Raw genomic sequence first — 16,969 nt, 5'->3', positions numbered from 1 at the left:
TCTTGAAAAGAGAGAAACGGAGCCATCTCCACATCAGCGGTGCTCAGCTCAGCGACTCAGGCAGCTATTTCTGTGCTGTGGAGACACAGTGGAGCAAAGGGGCCACCCTCCCGTACAAAAACCACTGCTAGGTGGCAGCATGGCCCCTTGAAAGAAATGCACTGGAGAGTAACGTGATAGCCTAGGGCTCCGGAGTGAGTTTGGGTTTTTTCTGGGAGGGAAGGGCGTCGCTGCTGACAGGGTGAGACGGGTGTGTCTGGTCTCTCAAGCAGGAGACACGCGAGTAGATTGAAAAAGCTCCAGGAGAGGCCAGAGAAGGCTGGAGGGGAGCAATACGAGCGGATGCAGGAAGCTCTCTTTGTTTCACGGAGCACAGAAGTGAGACGCAGAGCAATGAAGAGGTGTCCTGGGATCTCCTTCGTGATCCTGTTCATTCATCTTTCCCGTAAGTTCTGTGGCTGTTTAAACCACCCCATCATCACGAGAGCCAAGATTCTCAACAGTGAGGAGTGGGTTTGGGTGCCTGAGTTTCGTAGATTTTTGAGGCCAGAAGGGACCGTTCTGGTCATTTAGTCTGATGCCCTGCGTCCCCGACAGTGTCACCAGAGATTCCTGCGCTTAGCCCCTATTCCGCGTTGAGCTGGAGGATGTTGTTTTAGAAAGACACCCAATCTTGATGTAAAGACTTCGAGTTGGAGAATCCACCACGCTCTGAGGTAAGTTGCTCCAATGGCTCATCCCCGTTACAGAAGTTGCACCTTATTTCTAGCCTGAGTTTCTCTAGCTTCAGCTTCCCACCATTGGCTTTGGTCATGGCTGTCTGCAAGATTAAAGAACCCATCCACTCAGGAATCGCCTTCCCGTGAAGATGCACAGAGACTGGGATAAAGTTACTGCAAGCCATTCGTGTAATAGCTCTTCCATCCTTCATGTAGTCAGAAACTAGAGCATTGCTCTAGAACTGATTTTCCAACGCTTAAACCAGATGTAACTATTATTATTCAGTCATGCCCAGGAACCCGAGTCGTGGACCAGGACCAAATTGCGCTAGGTGCTGTCCAAACACAGGACAAGAGACGCCCTGTTCCAAAGATCTTACAATCTAATGAGAGGAGTCTACAGATGACAAGAATGACTTCTGAATGGGATTTCAATGCGAGTCACCTCAAATCATTGCTGTAGCTCTTTTCTGAACAGCTGGGGACACAGCCTCTGACCATCACCTCTTGAAGGTGGCTCAAATCGGGCACCCAACTTTCACTCATCGCTTTTGTAAATCTTAACCCCGGTGAGGTGATGAATGCGAGAACACCGTGAAAACGATGCGTTCATTGGGTCTCCTGGGATTTAGGGATGATGGAGAAACCGGATTAATTGATTGTTTTGTTTATAAATACGAATTCTCTTTCCCAATAGGTGTAAGTGGCCAGGTTAATGTAGATCAGAGCCCTCCGTCACTGAGCAGCTCTGAAGGACAGAACTCCAGTCTGAGCTGCAATTACTCCGGCACTATTAGAAATGTGCAGTGGTACCGCCAGGCCCCAGGGGAAAGCCCGGCCTTCCTGATGATTTTGTACAAGGACGAGAGTGCCACGGTGGGGCTGAATCTCCGAGCTGAGCTCCGTACACAGGAGAGGCGCAGCTCCCTGCACATCAGCGACGCACAGCTGCAAGACTCAGCCACCTACTTCTGTGCAGTGGAGACACAGTGGCACAGAGGGCACTCCAGCCTGTGCAAAAACTGTGAGCCTGGGGGAGGGGGTTAGGCATCCAAATCCAGTGAGAGTTGTGCACCTGACTCCTTGGGGGTCCTTTGAAAATCCCAGATGAAGGACCAAAGAGTACATTTTCCAGAAGTGCCTAAGTGGTTTAGGATTCCCCTTTTCAAAAATGGCTTAGGCGCACAGGGGCATATCCTCTAGGTGCTTTGGAGAAATCTCTCCCAACATCTTTATGTTGATCATTGAGATCATATCCCAGACCCCTGGCTGGCAGGGAGCGCAGAGAGGGGGAGGCAGCAGGATGCTCCTGGATGCACACAAGAGGGGGGCTGGGTGGTAGACAGCCCCAGAGGTGGAAGCGTGGCTCTGTGATTAAGGCACTGGGGAGGAGATGCGGTTTGAGGCCGTCTGACCCTGGGCGTGACTGTGAAGGGAGCGTTTCCCCAGGAGGCCCAGGGAGCGAGTAGGTGTGTAGGCCCGAGTCCTCCTCTCCTACCTTGATCCAAGGTTGCAGGGGACTTCACCTTTCGTACCCTCTCTGACAGCTACTCCCTGGGCTGCGGGGTCCCCGCCCAGCTTGGTCGGTGCCTTCTCCGCAGTTACTGAACAGTTCACAAAAGGGGCAACTTAAAGTCCTCTTCAAATGTCCAAACGAATCATTTCTCTGCCCCTGCCTGGCTCCAATGAAGGCCTTGGCTTCTCGGCTTCTCTTCTCACCCAGCAGAATCCCCTGCTGCTGCCCTTCGCCAAGGACTCCAGCAGCGTATCTCCAAGAACCCCCTTTCCCGGCTTCTTTTAGGCTCTTTCTCAAGGAATCCCCCTACAGGAACCTACCCTGCTGTGGGTGGGTGACTCACCGTGACAGCCTTAATCTCTTCCCAGAGAGAGGTCCCCCCGCCCCACATATCTTTCGCCACCATTTTCTCTCCTTTAATGAGCTCACAGGTCCACCTAAGTAGCGCTCTGCCTGCCTCACCACCCCAGCTGGGGTCGCTCTTTCTAATTCAGCCCCATTACGCCCAGCTGGGGGTCACTAATCAGCTCTGCCCTGGCCTGCTCATCAGTGAGGTTGAGGAATAGCTGCTAAATCATAGGCAGGGTTGAGGTCCTCTTGCTGCAGAAGCCAGCCAGCCGGCGAGGATGCCCAGCATCAGGGAAACTTTCTTATTATTACGAAGCTGGGCCTGGTGGTGCTAGGCGCTGTGCAAAGAAGATACGTGTGCAAGCCAGAGACAAGATTCTCAGAGCATTTTATAGCAACTAGGTGCTTAATTCCCATAGGCAGCTTGGAAAATCCAACCCCAATCTCCCTGAGGGTCAGTTCCCCGGCAGTATAATGGAGCCTAATACTACTTTCTTTGCCTGTCTTTTCTATTTAGACTGTACGTTTTTTTTAGAGTAGGGACTCTCTCTCTCTCTCTGTGGAGCTGTGCAGGTTCTAGGTGCTACCATGAATACCAAGAGGTAATACATAAAAAGGCTCTGAACGTGTAATGCTTTTCCAGATATAACCCATGGCCAAAGGCCAAAGAGAAGAACTAAGGCAAGCGTTTTTAACAGTGGGGTTAGTAGGTGGTGTACAAAGAGAAATAAAGGACAGCTCCAGATAATCAGTGAGGGATGCGCTCAGTAAATAACCTCCGTGGCAACATGCTGTGACTAACCTTTCCTTCACCTCCACTTTTGAACAGGCTCCAGCATGGAAGATGCAGGGCGGGGCTGTGACCCTGGGTTGCATTTATGACACTGAGGCTCGCTATTATTTCTTGTACTGCTACAAACAGCATCGAGCAGAAAAACTTGTTTTCCGACTTGGGGAATATTCTGAAGGATTGAAACAGAATGAGGCTGGGGAGAGATTCTCTGTCGACTTCAAGAAATCCAAAAGCGCCATCAGTCTGAGGGCCCCAGCGTTGGAGCTGAGGGACTCAGCCATGTATTTCTGTGCTTTCAGCCGAGACATTGTCATGTAATTAATAGGGAGCCCTGCACAACCCCCACCCCACAGATTTCACCTTCCTGGAGAAACTGTCTCCTACATGTGACGTTAGAAGGAGACCACAGACAGGAAAGGGGTGTGTGGGGAGGGGAACTGCTGTAGCTGGCTTCCTGGCGATGAAAACCTCTAACTGCTTTCTGGGAATCATCAGCACCACAGCTGTGCTCAGAAATTCACTACACAGGGGAGAGAGGGAAGGAGACAAAGCAGAAAGAGACCCAAGGTCTGGAAGTACCTTTGCGGGGAGATTTCTGATAGCAGAGGGCTCTTTGTCTAGCACACAAAGTCAGAATGAGATCCAGTGTCTGAAAACTGAACCAAGACAAAGTCAGGCTAGAAATACGGTGAAAAATGTCTAGCCTGAGTGTTTCAATTCGTGATTAGCTCCATTTATTTAAAGATGTGGTAGATTCTTCAGACTTGGATTGTTCAAATCCAGACTCTTTCTAAAAGGTATGTTATAGCCTAGAAGTTATGGGATTAACACAGGCAGTACTGAAATTCGGAAAGGCTGACATTCTCTGACCTCTGTTCGAGAGGAGGGTAGATTAGATGATCACAATGATCCTTTCTGGCCTTAAAAATCTATGAATCTGATGAATAACTTCCTGGTTGTGGAGGCTGGAATTTTCACAGGCTTCTTATGGGGTGAGGCACCCACATTTTGTTGAAATTCAAGGTAGCTTTAGCGCCCAACGCTCCATGGGTCCTTTGAAAATCACAGCTGAAATTGTGCAGTTGATCAGCCAAAAGACCTACGAGCCACTTGAGTCTCACTTCAGCCCTCAGTGCGTGTACTTCATGCGTGCTGGCCCCTTTGAATAGGGACAAACATCCCTGTATAGAAAGAAGAGTTTAGGCAGAACTGAAAAAATAGTTCCCAGAGTTATGCTGATTGTTCAGGTTGTCCTCCAGTACCAGCAGAAATGCCCTCTAGAGACAGGGCAGCCCAGGCTGTTTCTTCCAGCCACTGATTTTCCCGGGAAGTCTAATTCTTCTGCCACCCCCTCACACACGGTGAGACCCGTGGGGGGCTCAGCTGCAGGGCAGTTATTGAGGGGATGGGATGGGAGGTTCATACTTGGCTGCAGGAGTCACTCCACCTCCAGCCGTGACGTCACTGTCTTTACCATTCAGAAATCAGCTCTCTCTCCTCCCTGGGCGTGGGGGCGGAGGACAAGCGCTTCCATCTGGGCGACTCTCTCGCGGGCTGGCTGCAGAGAAAGGCAGCTGTGCCCTGCAGAAGAGCGGAGACGCCGAGGCAATGGTCACGATCCCCGGTCCAGCGATCGGGCTGATTTTGCTTTTCAGTGAGTAAGATTTCAGTTCCCATTTCTGAATGTTTCTCCCCTGGCCTCCCCCTTCATTACTGGCTCAGGGATCAAACACACCTTCCTCCTCCTCCTCATCTGTAAGAAGGGATGCTCTCGGGCAGGGATTTAGATGCCCAGATCCCACGGAAATAGAATTTCTGGGGAATCTGGGAGCCTCATTAAGAGAACAGCGATCTGTTCTTCTCCAGGTCCACAGAGGCTAGGACAAGAAGCAACTTTACAGGAAAGGAGATTGAGATGAGATGTTAGGAAAAACTTTCTAACTGTAAGGAGAGTTAAGCTGTGGGCAGGTTAAGTAGGGAGGTTATGGAGTGTTTTAGGCACAGGTTAAAACAACATCTCTCAGGGATGGTCTCATGCCTTAGCATAGGGGGAAGCGCTAGCTGACTTCTTGAGGCCAGGCCTACATTTCTAGGATTCCATGAAATCCCTTTGGCTCCTTTAAAAATCCCAGCCCCAAGAACTCACCTCCGTGACAATATCCTAGGACTAACCGCTCGCTCTTTTACCCTCTGCTTGTGACAGGCTCCAGCATGGCAGACTCTGTAACGCAGACACAGCCTTCGGCGTCAGGGGCTCTGCACGAGTCCGTTTCCCTGGACTGCACGTATGAAACGGTTGCCAGCAGTTATTATCTGTATTGGTACAAACAGCCCCCAGGGGAAAGGCTTATTTTCCTTTCCTGGCAATATTCTGGAGGAGCAAAGAGCAATGAGGCAGGGGAGAGATTCTCTGTCCATTGGGAGAAATCCAAAAACTCGATCAGTTTGAAGATCACCGCTCTGGAGTTGGGAGACACGGCCACATACTTCTGTGCTTACAGGAGAGACACAGTGTTGAAATGAATAGGGATCCCTGAACAAAAACCCGACACCTCTCCGGGACTGTAAGAAACCAACTCCTGCAGGTGCAGTTCGGAGGGGACCACAGACAGGAAAGGGTGTGGGGTGGCTATGAAGCGGGGGTGAGACCTGCCACAGCTGAAAACCTCTAGCTGATTTCTGGGAAAAGGTGGCACCACAATGGTACTCGGAAATTCTCCGCAAAGAGGAGATGGAATGAGACAAAGCCAGGATAAGACCCATGGTTGGAAGCTGGAGCGAGACAAGTTTAGACTAGCAATACAGCACACATACAGTTTAGACTAGCAATACAGCACACATCTTCACCAGTGGTGTTCATTAAACACTGAAACGGCTTAGCAAGGACATAGTGGCTTCTCCATCATCAGAAGTCTTTACATCCAGACTGGAGTCTCTCCTCTAGGTCAACCACAAAGTAGGGGCTGGATGCAGGAATCATTCTCTGGTCTCTGTTAATGCAGGAGGCCAGACTAGATCACCACAAATGTCTCTTCTCACTTAGAATCTATGAATCAAGCAATCTATTAATATAGCTGAGGTTAGTCCTGCTTTGAGCAGCGGGTTGGACTAGATACCTCCTGAGGTCCCTTCCAACTCTAATATTCTATGATTCTATCTCACTGGTGTGGGTGGGTGTGTGGACGGGCCCTGATGGGTCCCTTATGCAGTCAAAATCAACGTGTGCTGGGAACCTAACTTCCTGGGTTCCTTTGAAAATCCCAGTTGAAATTCCATCCTGTGTTGACACTTATCCCAATGGACACTTAACCCTCACTTCAGCCCTCACCGTGTGGACTTACCTGGGACTGAAGCACACACAAACATCCCTGTCGGGGCGGAAGAGCTCAGTTGTTGCTGCAGAGAGAACTCCTAGATTTATATCCAGGCTGGCGTTTACAAAAGGGCCTAGAGGATTTAGATAATCAGCTTCCACTGAAATGCAATAGGATTTGAGCATCTAACTCCCTTGGGCTGCTTTGGAAATGGCAGGGGGGATGCTCAGTCTGCATTCAATTTAATGGGAATGGGGCATCTAATTCCCTTGGGCTGGTTTCAGAAAATCTCAGCCTGCGTTGTTAAGTCACAAGGAGTTGTAAACGGCACTGAAAACAGATGGCTCCCCGTAACCTAAAGTCGAGAGTAAAATAACAGAGCTGCCTCCGGACCTGCTGTGTTGGCTGGAAACGAAAAATGTAATAAAAAAAAAGTGGCATCACCTGCTCCGAAAGCAAATATCAGGTTTGTGATCCTGATCTGCCACCTGGTGGCCACGTCGTTTCACTTGGCCAGCTGCAGGAATTAATGCAAACTTGCGCTGGAGTTTTCCACCCCAGTTTTATTGTCAAATATAAAGGCACATCCTCATTCCAGCCTGGGAATTTGAAATGTCATTTAGACACATAACCACTTGTGGTGTTTTACACACACACACACACACACACACACACACACACACACACACACACACACACACACACACACACACACACACACACACACACACACACACACACACACACACACACACACCCAGAAGGGCACTCACATTGAGAATCACATAGATACCAAAGTTGCTCTGACATATAAACACATACACAGCCACTCACACACATGCCTCAGACTCTCTGACTCACACACAAACTGACACACACACTATACGCACTCTCACACAGATCCAACGCACACTCTCAAAGTCCCATGAAAAACAAACTCGCTCATTTCTAATCGCTCACAGTCACTCTGATCTGCTGCAAACTGGTCGTTTTCGACCTCCTTAATATCACCAATATTTGAAAATCTGCCCTGTTTCCTCTGCCTCATAATGATCATTGCCAGACACTTTCACCTCATAAAAACCTCAAGAAATGTGCCATTGTGAGGCTAAGGTTGGGATTGCCAAAGAGATCCAGGTGGCCAAATCTCACTGAAATTCAACGGGACATGGGTACCTAACTCCCTTAGGGTCCTTTGAAAATTCCAGGCTAAATCCATGTGGTGCTCAGATACTGCAGGGATTGGGTCAGGGGGAAAGGGGGGAGGGAAGACAAAAGCACCTAGGCAGCTTTTTCAAAGGAGTCTAAGGGTGCTCAACTCGAATTCAAGGGGAATTGGGCTACCAACTCTCTCCTAAATCTTTGAACATTCCAGCCCAAAACTGGTGGCATGAGGCGCTTCTCTGGCCATTTACCACAGTGTCTACCCGACCTCACAATCTTCACTTCATTGGTCCACACAACACCCCTACGAGATGGGAACATGCTGTTAAATGCCCATTTTGGGGATGGGGACCTGAGGCAAATAGGGCTGAACTCCCTTGGAAATCAAGGGGAGTTAGGGCCCTGGATGGTTTTGAACCCCCACCCCTTGGCCATGCCTTTAAAAACCTGTCCCTAAGTGAGTTGCCCAAGCCAGCCAGGCCCTGGCTAGCATTACAGGCACTGAGCCCTCCTTTCTCATGGTGGCTGGTGCTGTTCAGATATCCCCAAGGAATTTCCTCATGCTGGGTGAATTGTCTATGCCGGGGAGAAGGTGAGAATGTGGTTGAACTTCCTGAAGGTGGTTGAACTTCCTGGCCAGCAAGCTGGGTCCTAGGCTGGTGTGTGTGTCACATGATGTGTCTGAGAAGAAGAAAAAAAAAAACCAGGCAGAGATGAGGCAGGCACCCACTGCTTCTCAGAGCCTGGTCGCTACAGGTGTCAGAAATTTACACCAGCCCCACGGAGAATCATGAGGCTGCATGTCTCCTTGGTCTGCCTTCATTTGTACTGTGAGTTTCTTCTGAGACTAGGCTGGGCTCATCCAACCCAGCTGCTTGGCTTCCAGGACGTTGAACTAGAAATGACTGAAGCAGCATTTCATTCAATTCACAGCTCTGTTCGGTGAAGAGTCACTGCACACAGGCGAAAGCGGAGGCTGCCAATGGGACAGATCTCGGGCTCTGATCTATTTAAATAGTCATGTTGCCCTGGGATTTTTTGTGAGCATTTCTTGCCTTTTTTCAAGCCTGGGGAAGATTATAGGTAGATGGAGATACCTTACACGGGACAATGGATGGACAGAAAGGTGCATCAGAGGGGAGGATACATAGACAGCACATAGGCAAAGTAACACACTTGTCTACACTCAAATGCTGCATTTTACCTGTTATTTTCTGTCCTTCCAGTCGCCTGCTGTGAAGCCCAGGTGGATCAAGATCCCAGCTCCCTGGTTACTTGGGAAGGGAAGGTCTCCACCCTGTCCTGCTCCTTCACCAGCCAATACCAAACCTTCCACTGGTACCACCAGCTCCCAGGGCGAGGCCTGACCTACCTGTTGGCTGTGAGCCCTCGGGCGAATGCTTCTGAGCAGCGGTTCGTGGGGCAGCCCCTGGAAGATGGGAAACGCAGCTCTCTGCACATCACTGACGCCCAGCCGGGGGACTCAGGCACCTACTTCTGTGCAGTGAGCGCACAGTGACACAGGCAGAGCTGGGCGCCAGGCAAAAACCCACCTGCTCTGAAAGGCAGCTCGGCAGAGGAGAGGCAGGGACAGATTCTCCCGCTGGCGTAAATTGGTTGTTCCTCTACTGGAGTCATTGAACAAGGTCCCCAGCTGGGGCAAATCAGCAAGATCTTCATTTACGTCAATGGGCCCAATCCTCAGCTGGTGTGAATCAGACGCTCTCTTTTGTGGTTAAGGGGGCAGATCCTCAACTGGTGTAAATCAGCTGTAACTCCTTTGGGGTAATGGGTGAAGCGGTGTGTGGTGCTGTATCACTCCCATGATCCTCTTGCTGGGACTCCCCCGAAGCCAAGAATTGCTACCAAGGCAGCAGATGGCGCCAGATTGCTCACAATCCTCGCCTGCAAACCCCCGGTTAATTCCCACAGCCTGAGATCTGTCTTCAAGGAGCCCCACACAGCACAGGTGGTCACAGAGCTGCTGTTCTTCCCCACAGCAGACAAGGAGCCAGCCGCCTCTCTAGGCCGAGAATCCTTCACCTTAGGAAGGCTGTAACCGGAGGGGACAGAGAATTATCATTTCCACTGGTCTCCTTCAGACCTTCCTTGGATAGACTCTGCCTAGGTATATTCATCTCTAAGATAAAGAAGAAACAGGGCTTACCTAATACCATGGCTTCATGGAGTGCCTCAGAAAGCAGAGCTGCTCTGTGGAGACTTCTCCTTACCTTTCTTTTTCTAGGTGAGCGAAACAAACTATTTTCTTGTTCTAAAGGGTAAAAAGATGCAGACTTAGTAGTCAGTGATGGGCAAGATCCTTCAGCCCTTCGCCGTTCCTCTGTGAGCAGGGATATCTATCTATCAATTTTTCTCTTTGTTTAAGAGCTACTGCACACCCATACAGAGAGAAGGGTCTGCCAATGGGACATATCTCAGCCTCTGATCTATTTAATCAGTAATATTGCTTTGGGGTTATTTGTTAGCATTTCTTGGCCAGTGGTGTGGGGACAATTTTTATAGTGGGGGTGCTGAGAGCCACTGAACAAAACTGTAAACCCTGTGTATGAGGGAAACCACTTCACGTGAGGGGGTGCATGCTGAGTTCCAGCACCCCTGTTCCTGCCTACTTTTAGATTCTGGGAGCATACAGAAAGAAATAGATGCAGACGGAAGGATCTATATCTATCTGTACAGAGGTATAGACAATTAGATATAGATACTACGGCTGGAACAATAGACTGATGGAGGGATGCTGCAGAGGGAAGGATGGACAGACAGATGGATCCATAGATCAGTGTCACACTCTCCTATTCCTCATTTTAACGGCTCTTATTTTGTTTCTCTGCAGTCTCCTGCTGTGCAGCCCAAGTGGTTCAGAGCCCCGAGTCGCTGGTTACTGGGGAAGGGGAGGTCTCCACCATGTCCTGCTCTTACACCAGTGCTTTCCAAAGCTTCTACTGGTACCACCAGCTCCCTGGGAGAGGGCTGACCCATCTGTTGACCGCAAGCTCTAACGACAATGCCACTGTGGGGCGATTCATAGGCGAGCGCCTGGAGAATGGGAAACGCAGCTCTCTGCACATCAGTGACACCCAGCTGGGGGATTCAGGCAGCTACCTCTGCGCAGTGGAGGCACAGTGACACAGGCACAGCTGGGCTCAGGGCAAAAACCCACCTCCTCTGAAAGGCAGGGTGGGTGGAGGAGCTGTAAGGAAGGATCCCCAGCTGGTGTAAATTGGTCGCTGCTTTCTTGGGCTCATTGAATCAGACCCCAGCTGATGTAAAGCAGTGTAACTCCACTGCAGCCAACCCTAGTGTCACACAAATGTAGAACTGGCAGGGAGATTGGTCGGTCGGATAGCCAGTCCCCTGCACGGAGGCATGATAAAGTATTTTCTAGACCAGCCCTGACAGGCGTTTGTCTAACCTGTGCTTGAAATCCTCCCACGATGGAGATTCCACAACCTCGCCAGGCCATTTTGTGTTGGTGCAATTGATTCCTACGTGGAGTACTTTGCATTTCTGCGTATTGAATTTCATCCTGTTTAACTCAGACCATTTCTCCAGTTAGTCAAGATCACTCTGAACTCTAATTCAGTCCTACAAAGTGCTTGCAACCCCTGCCGCGGCGTGTGGTTCTGTGTCATTGCCATGTTTTTCTAGCTGGGATTTCTTTGAAGCCAAGAATTTCTGCCCCCACTTCTCTGCCAGGGCAGCAGATGGTGCCAGACTGCTCACAACCTTCACCTGCAAACCCTGGTTCATTCCCACAGCCTGAGATCTGGGTTGTCTTCAATGAGCCCAGCACAGCACAGGTCACAGAGCTGTTCTTGCCAGGGCCGACGACGAAACAGCTGCCTCTATAGGCCGAGGGGCTGTAACCTGGGGGGACAGAGAATCCTCATTTTCACTGGTCTCCTTCAGAACTTGCTGTGATAAACTCTGCCTCCGTAAATTCAGCTGCAAGGGAGAGAAGAAACAGAGCTAACCATGGCCACGGAAAGCAGAGCAGCTCTGTGGAAACGTCTCCTCGTCTTTGCATTTCTGTGTGAGTGAAACAAAATATTTTCTCTTTCTGAGGGTAAAAAGTCGCGGACTCTTAGTAGTCAAGGATGGGCAAGTCTCTCAGCTCTTCTCCGTTCCTGGAGATAGCTGTCTATCTATCTGTCTGTCTATCTGTCTGTCTATCTAATCCATTAGCTTTTCTTTTGTTAAAGCACTACTGCACCCATAAGGAGAGAGCGTCTCACGAATGGGACACATCTCAGCCTCAGGTCTATTTAATCGGTAATATTGCTTTGGGGTTATCTGTTAGCATTTCTTGCCCAGTAGCGTTGGGACAATTTTTATAGTGGGGGTGCTGAGAGCCACTGAACAAAACTGTAAACCCTGTGTATGATGGAAACCACTTCACGCCAGGGGGTGCATCCCGCACACCCAACACCCCGAGTTCCAGCACCCCTCTTCTTGCCTACTTTTTTAAGATGGGGGAGAGTACAGAAAGAAAGAAAGAGATATAGATCCTTCCAGCTACATCGATCTGTACAGAGGTACAGACATCTGGATATAGATACTGCGGCTGGAACAATAGACTGATGGAGGGATGCTGCAGAGAGAAGGATGGACAGACAGATGGATCCATAGATCAATGTCACACTCTCCTATTCTTCATTTTAACGGCTCTTATTTTGTTTCTCTCCAGTCTCCTGCTGTGCAGCCCAAGTGGTTCAGAGCCCCGAGTCGCTGGTCACTGGGGAAGGGGAGGTCTCCACCATGTCCTGCTCTTACACCAGTGCTTTCCAAGCCTTCCAGTGGTACCAGCAGCTCCCTGGGAGAAGGCTGACCCATCTGTTGACCGCCAGCTCTAACGACAATGCCACTGTGGGGAGATTCATAGGCGAGCGCCTGGAGAATGGGAAGCGCAGCTCTCTGCACATCAGTGACACCCAGCTGGGGGATTCAGGCAGCTACCTCTGCGCAGTGGAGGCACAGTGACACAGGCACAGCTGGGCTCAGGGCAAAAACCCACCTCCTCCGAGAGGTGCAGGAGATGCAGGGACAGATCCTCCAATGGTGTAAATCAGCATAACTCCACTGCAGTCAAGGGGAGAGATTATCCTGGTCAGAAATGAGCATAGCGCTGTTGAGTCCATGGTGCCTGTCATCCTAAGGCCCCTGGGAGTGGAGGCCAGGTCTGCAGATCCAGGGACAGCTGTGTGAACGTCAGTGTAAATTAATCCAGAGTCACTCCACATGTGTTCAGTGAGGTGCGGTGACTAGATTTCCACAAGTCCGAGACCCAAGTTCCTTTTCTTCCCACACGAGACTGTCGAAAGGAAAGTTGATTCCTAAACAGACTCAGTGGGAAATCCTCTGCCCTTAAAATCTCTTACTGAACAGCTCCGAGACCAGCCAGGTTTTGCAGCAACCAGAAGTGAACAACGCCCCCGCGTCCCCCCCTCGCCTTCCCTTTAGGGACAGGGACTCTCTGAAAGTCAGAGCCGTTTTCTGCGGCCCCGTATCTCTGTGCAGTTCGGCCGATAACCCACAGAGGTGCTGCCCTACCTACCGGGACCCCCAGAAATGAGGCCGCTTTCCATCCAAGCAGCCCCTGGTTCTTCTAGAAATCTAGTTCTCTGCCCATCTCCTCTCTGCACCGCTCCCCACCGCCTCCTCCCAGCCCTTGTCAGACTTTCTAGAAGCCACGTGGAGCAGCCACACCCAGCCCGGACAGACAGAGGAGGGGAAAGAGACTTTATGCTGGACACCAGGAGTCCCTGGCAATCTCAGCCTCCTTCCACGATTCCCCCGCACCCAGAAAACACCTGCGGGTTTCCCTCCGCGAGGAAAGGGCGTAATTCATTTCTTCTCAGCGAGCCCGCGTGGGCAGACCACGGAGCCGCTCCTTGCAGACTCTTCCCTGGGAGGATGTTTAAAATCCAGGCCTGCCTGCTGGTGCTGCTCCTTGTTTCAGGTGAGTGAGACTCCACCTCCCCCCTTCATTCGTTATCCTTTAAACGCGGCCAGCAGGAGCTGGGCAGGATCTCGCTCGCCTCTGAGCATCCCGCGTCTCTCTCTCCAGGACCGCTCATGCTGCTGCTAATGGTTTTCCTTGGGTGGCTTTTCATGCTCGGTTGTTGTTATTGTTCCAGGTGGAGAGGCGGACGGGGCGGTCTCTCAGCCTGCTACGCTGTTCTCCGCGGCAGGGGTCACGGCTGAAATCCCCTGTAACCACAGCGTGACTGGCTACGAGGGAATTACTTGGTACTACCAGCGCTCCGGAGCGGCCCCTCGAGCGCTCATCTCCGGCTATAACTCCCTGGAGACCGCAGAGCGCTTTGAATTGGCCATTGACGCCTCCAGCCGGGCCGCCCCGCTGCGCATCGCGGGGGCGAAGGTGGAGGACGCGGGGGTGTATCACTGCGCGGTGAGACGCACAGTCGGGGAAAGGCGGGGTGAGCTGAGCAAAAACTCAGCTGTTTTTTTCAGCCAGTTTATAACAGCGCCTTGAACTGTCTGGTCCAAAATGAGGCCACAGCTTCATTTCCCCTTTCCCCCCCCGTTTATGACTCTCCAAAGCAGAAATAAAAAACTCTAGCCCACCCAGCAGAACTTTTACACTTAAAAGGGGAAAAGCCAGAGACTCCATAAAGTCCTCTAAGGACTCTGCGGTTGCTACCAATACGGTGTGGAAGATCCTACGGTGATGGGCAGGAGAAGGATCAAACATGTATAGAGAAAATCTTTTTAGAATAGGAAGGTAAATCCTTATTCCTTAAATAATAGGATATCAGGGTTGGAAGGAACCTCAGGAGGTATCGAGTCCAACCCCCTTAAGAAACCGAATTTTTTAAAAAAGTTATTCCTAATTAATATTAGTCCGTTTTATAGCCACGACCAAGAAACCCTTCCGGCTTTTGGGGAAAGATCAGCTCTTCTGAAACAGGTTTTACCTGCAATTTTTTCCTGCTCCCCTGCGTTTCCCTCTGCAGCTCACAGCCTGTCCCGCCAGAGGGCACAAGCCGGAAGGCTCCGTGTAGACGTGATGACACACGGATCTACTGTATTCCACCCCGCGGTGGCTTTTCATTCATGAGGCCACCTGAGTCAGCCCAGAGACGGGCAGGAGCCTTGAAGGCAGCTTCTGCCAAACAGAAAGAGCGAGGGGCGGAGGTGGGGAGGAACTGGCAGCGGGAGAGGCTCACAACCCCAGGTCTAGAGGAATCGCCAGCCCCCAGCAGAACCGGTTTGGGTTGACACGGAGAGGATGTTCACAATCCACTTCTCCCTGCTCGTCATGGCGCTAGTCTCCAGTGAGTAAGATTTCCTGGTTCATTTCCGAATGGCTCTGGACCAATCCGATTATCCTTTCAATACGCAATTAGAATACACGGTGTGTCTGTCTGTCCGTCCACATTTCTCCATTATCCATCCATCCTTCCTTCCTTCCCCCTGCAACCTCTCTCTATCAATCGCTCCCTCTCACCCCCACTTTTACCCTCCTAATCCCCTCATTAAAGGGAGCGGCTGAAATTTTCAGAGTCGCCTGAACTGAATTGACATGGTGCGCCGGAATCCCTTGGGCTGCTTTGAAGAAGAAAAAGGAAATCTCAGCTTTCACCGACTTATGTCAACCAGGATTGATTTTTCCCTCCCGAAGGGGCCCACGGCGTTGCGGGGAAGCAGACTGAAGGCTCCGTGACTGTGTCCGAGGGGGAAAGTTGGATCCTCCATTGTAGCGATGAGGCTACGGTGTATGGCCTTTTCCGGTACGTGCAGTACCCCAGTGAGCCCCGCAGGTCCTCCTGAGGGACGCGGATGAAGGGCTCAGGAGAGGATTCAATGCCACACACCAGCAAACCTCCCAAACCTTCCACCTGAGGAAACCATCCAGCGAAAGGAAGGACTCGACTACCTGTTACTGCGCCAGGACAGACCCACAGTGACACCGACTGGCGGGGGGCGCTGAGCAAAACCAGGCCAGGGCTGTGTGCGGGGGCGAGAAAGGGAGGAATTGTGCACCCAGAATTCGGATCAGATCTTCCTCTCCCTGCCCCGCTCCCCCATTTAGCTCTGTGCTGCCCCTGTTCCGATACAGAGCTTCACCTTTCTAGAAATTATAGTGAACAGCATGAACCACAATGAACGCAGAATCAATCCAATTACACACACACACACACACACACACACACACACACACACACACACTGTCCCATGAGCACCACGGGAAAGTTCATATTCTAGAGGGAAGCTGGGACTTTGAGACATGTTTAGCTGCCCACGAGAGAGAGAGAGAGAAAGGATCGACAGACAGACAGACAGACAGGCCCCTCCTTGGTCCTCCTTTTGCATTCTGCCATGGCCACCAAGGTTCCCCCGGCTTCTCATTAAGCCGAGTTCCCCGCCCCCATCCTGAGCCCGCCCCCCGCCAGACGCAGAGAGGCGTTTTGCAGACTCGGATGACAGGCAGGGACCCAGGCCGTGCAGAGGGAGGGAGACATTTCTGCGGTTCGCCCCCCCGCCCCGGAGTCACTGCCATCTCCAGCGCATCATTGCACGTTATTTAGTCCTCACCACACCCCACAAAAGCCATAGGAAAAGGACAACGCTCCCCTCTCGCTCACAGAGGAAAGGGGCTGAGCCCTGCAGAGGAGCGGAGACCCCGAGATTTCCCCGTGAAGATGGTGACAATTCTGGGAGCGGCGTTTGTGCTGATTTTTCTCTCCAGTGAGTAAGATGACAAACCACTTCCCAGTCTCTCTCCCCTTCCTTTCCGCCTGCACCCTCGCCTTCTCCCTTCGTAGCTCCTCTAATCGCACTCACAAGACAAGGATGCGCTGTGGCGGGAGGGAATAAACCCATAAAAAGCCCCAGAAATGTCATGCCCACTGAATTCATTCTCTGCTGCGTTCTCCTCCCAGGTGCCTCGGCTGAGATCCGGCAGCCGGTCTCCGCAGACGCTTTGGAGGGCGAGAAGCTGAACCTCACCTGCTCTCACCCCGCCATCAAGACGAACGAAAACATTCATTGGTACCGGCAGTTCCCGAATCAGGGACCGCAATTTATAGTTACTGGATTCAAGACAAGGGCGGAGAGCCGCGACCCAGAGGGA

The 16,969-nt window shown here is 51.2% G+C and overlaps 1 long non-coding RNA gene and 2 gene segments (V, D, J or C); 2 read left to right on the top strand and 1 right to left on the bottom strand.

Annotated features, from left to right (window-relative positions):
* LOC137144253 (T cell receptor alpha variable 23/delta variable 6-like) overlaps window positions 1–16,969 on the top strand; it is a 66,914-nt gene that overhangs the window by 41,762 nt on the left and 8,183 nt on the right.
* LOC137144257 (T cell receptor alpha variable 39-like) lies at window positions 394–1,766 on the top strand. The segment is given in 2 exon segments: window positions 394–502; window positions 1,417–1,766. Coding segments are annotated over 2 exon segments (459 nt in total).
* Window positions 7,085–10,127, bottom strand: LOC137144258 (uncharacterized). Its single transcript, XR_010917365.1, has 2 exons — window positions 10,022–10,127; window positions 7,085–9,907 (listed from the first exon to the last, which is right to left on the bottom strand). It is a non-coding gene; the product is annotated as an uncharacterized lncRNA (long non-coding RNA).

The sequence above is a fragment of the Emydura macquarii genome, unplaced genomic scaffold (genome assembly GCF_026122565.2).
Source record: "Emydura macquarii macquarii isolate MOO-44397 ecotype Brisbane River unplaced genomic scaffold, CSIRO-AGI_Emac_v2 contig_3429, whole genome shotgun sequence".
NCBI classification, from domain to species: Eukaryota; Metazoa; Chordata; order Testudines; family Chelidae; genus Emydura; species Emydura macquarii.
Note: the sequence above shows the minus strand (reverse complement) of the source record. Positions and strands in the feature narration are given on the sequence as shown.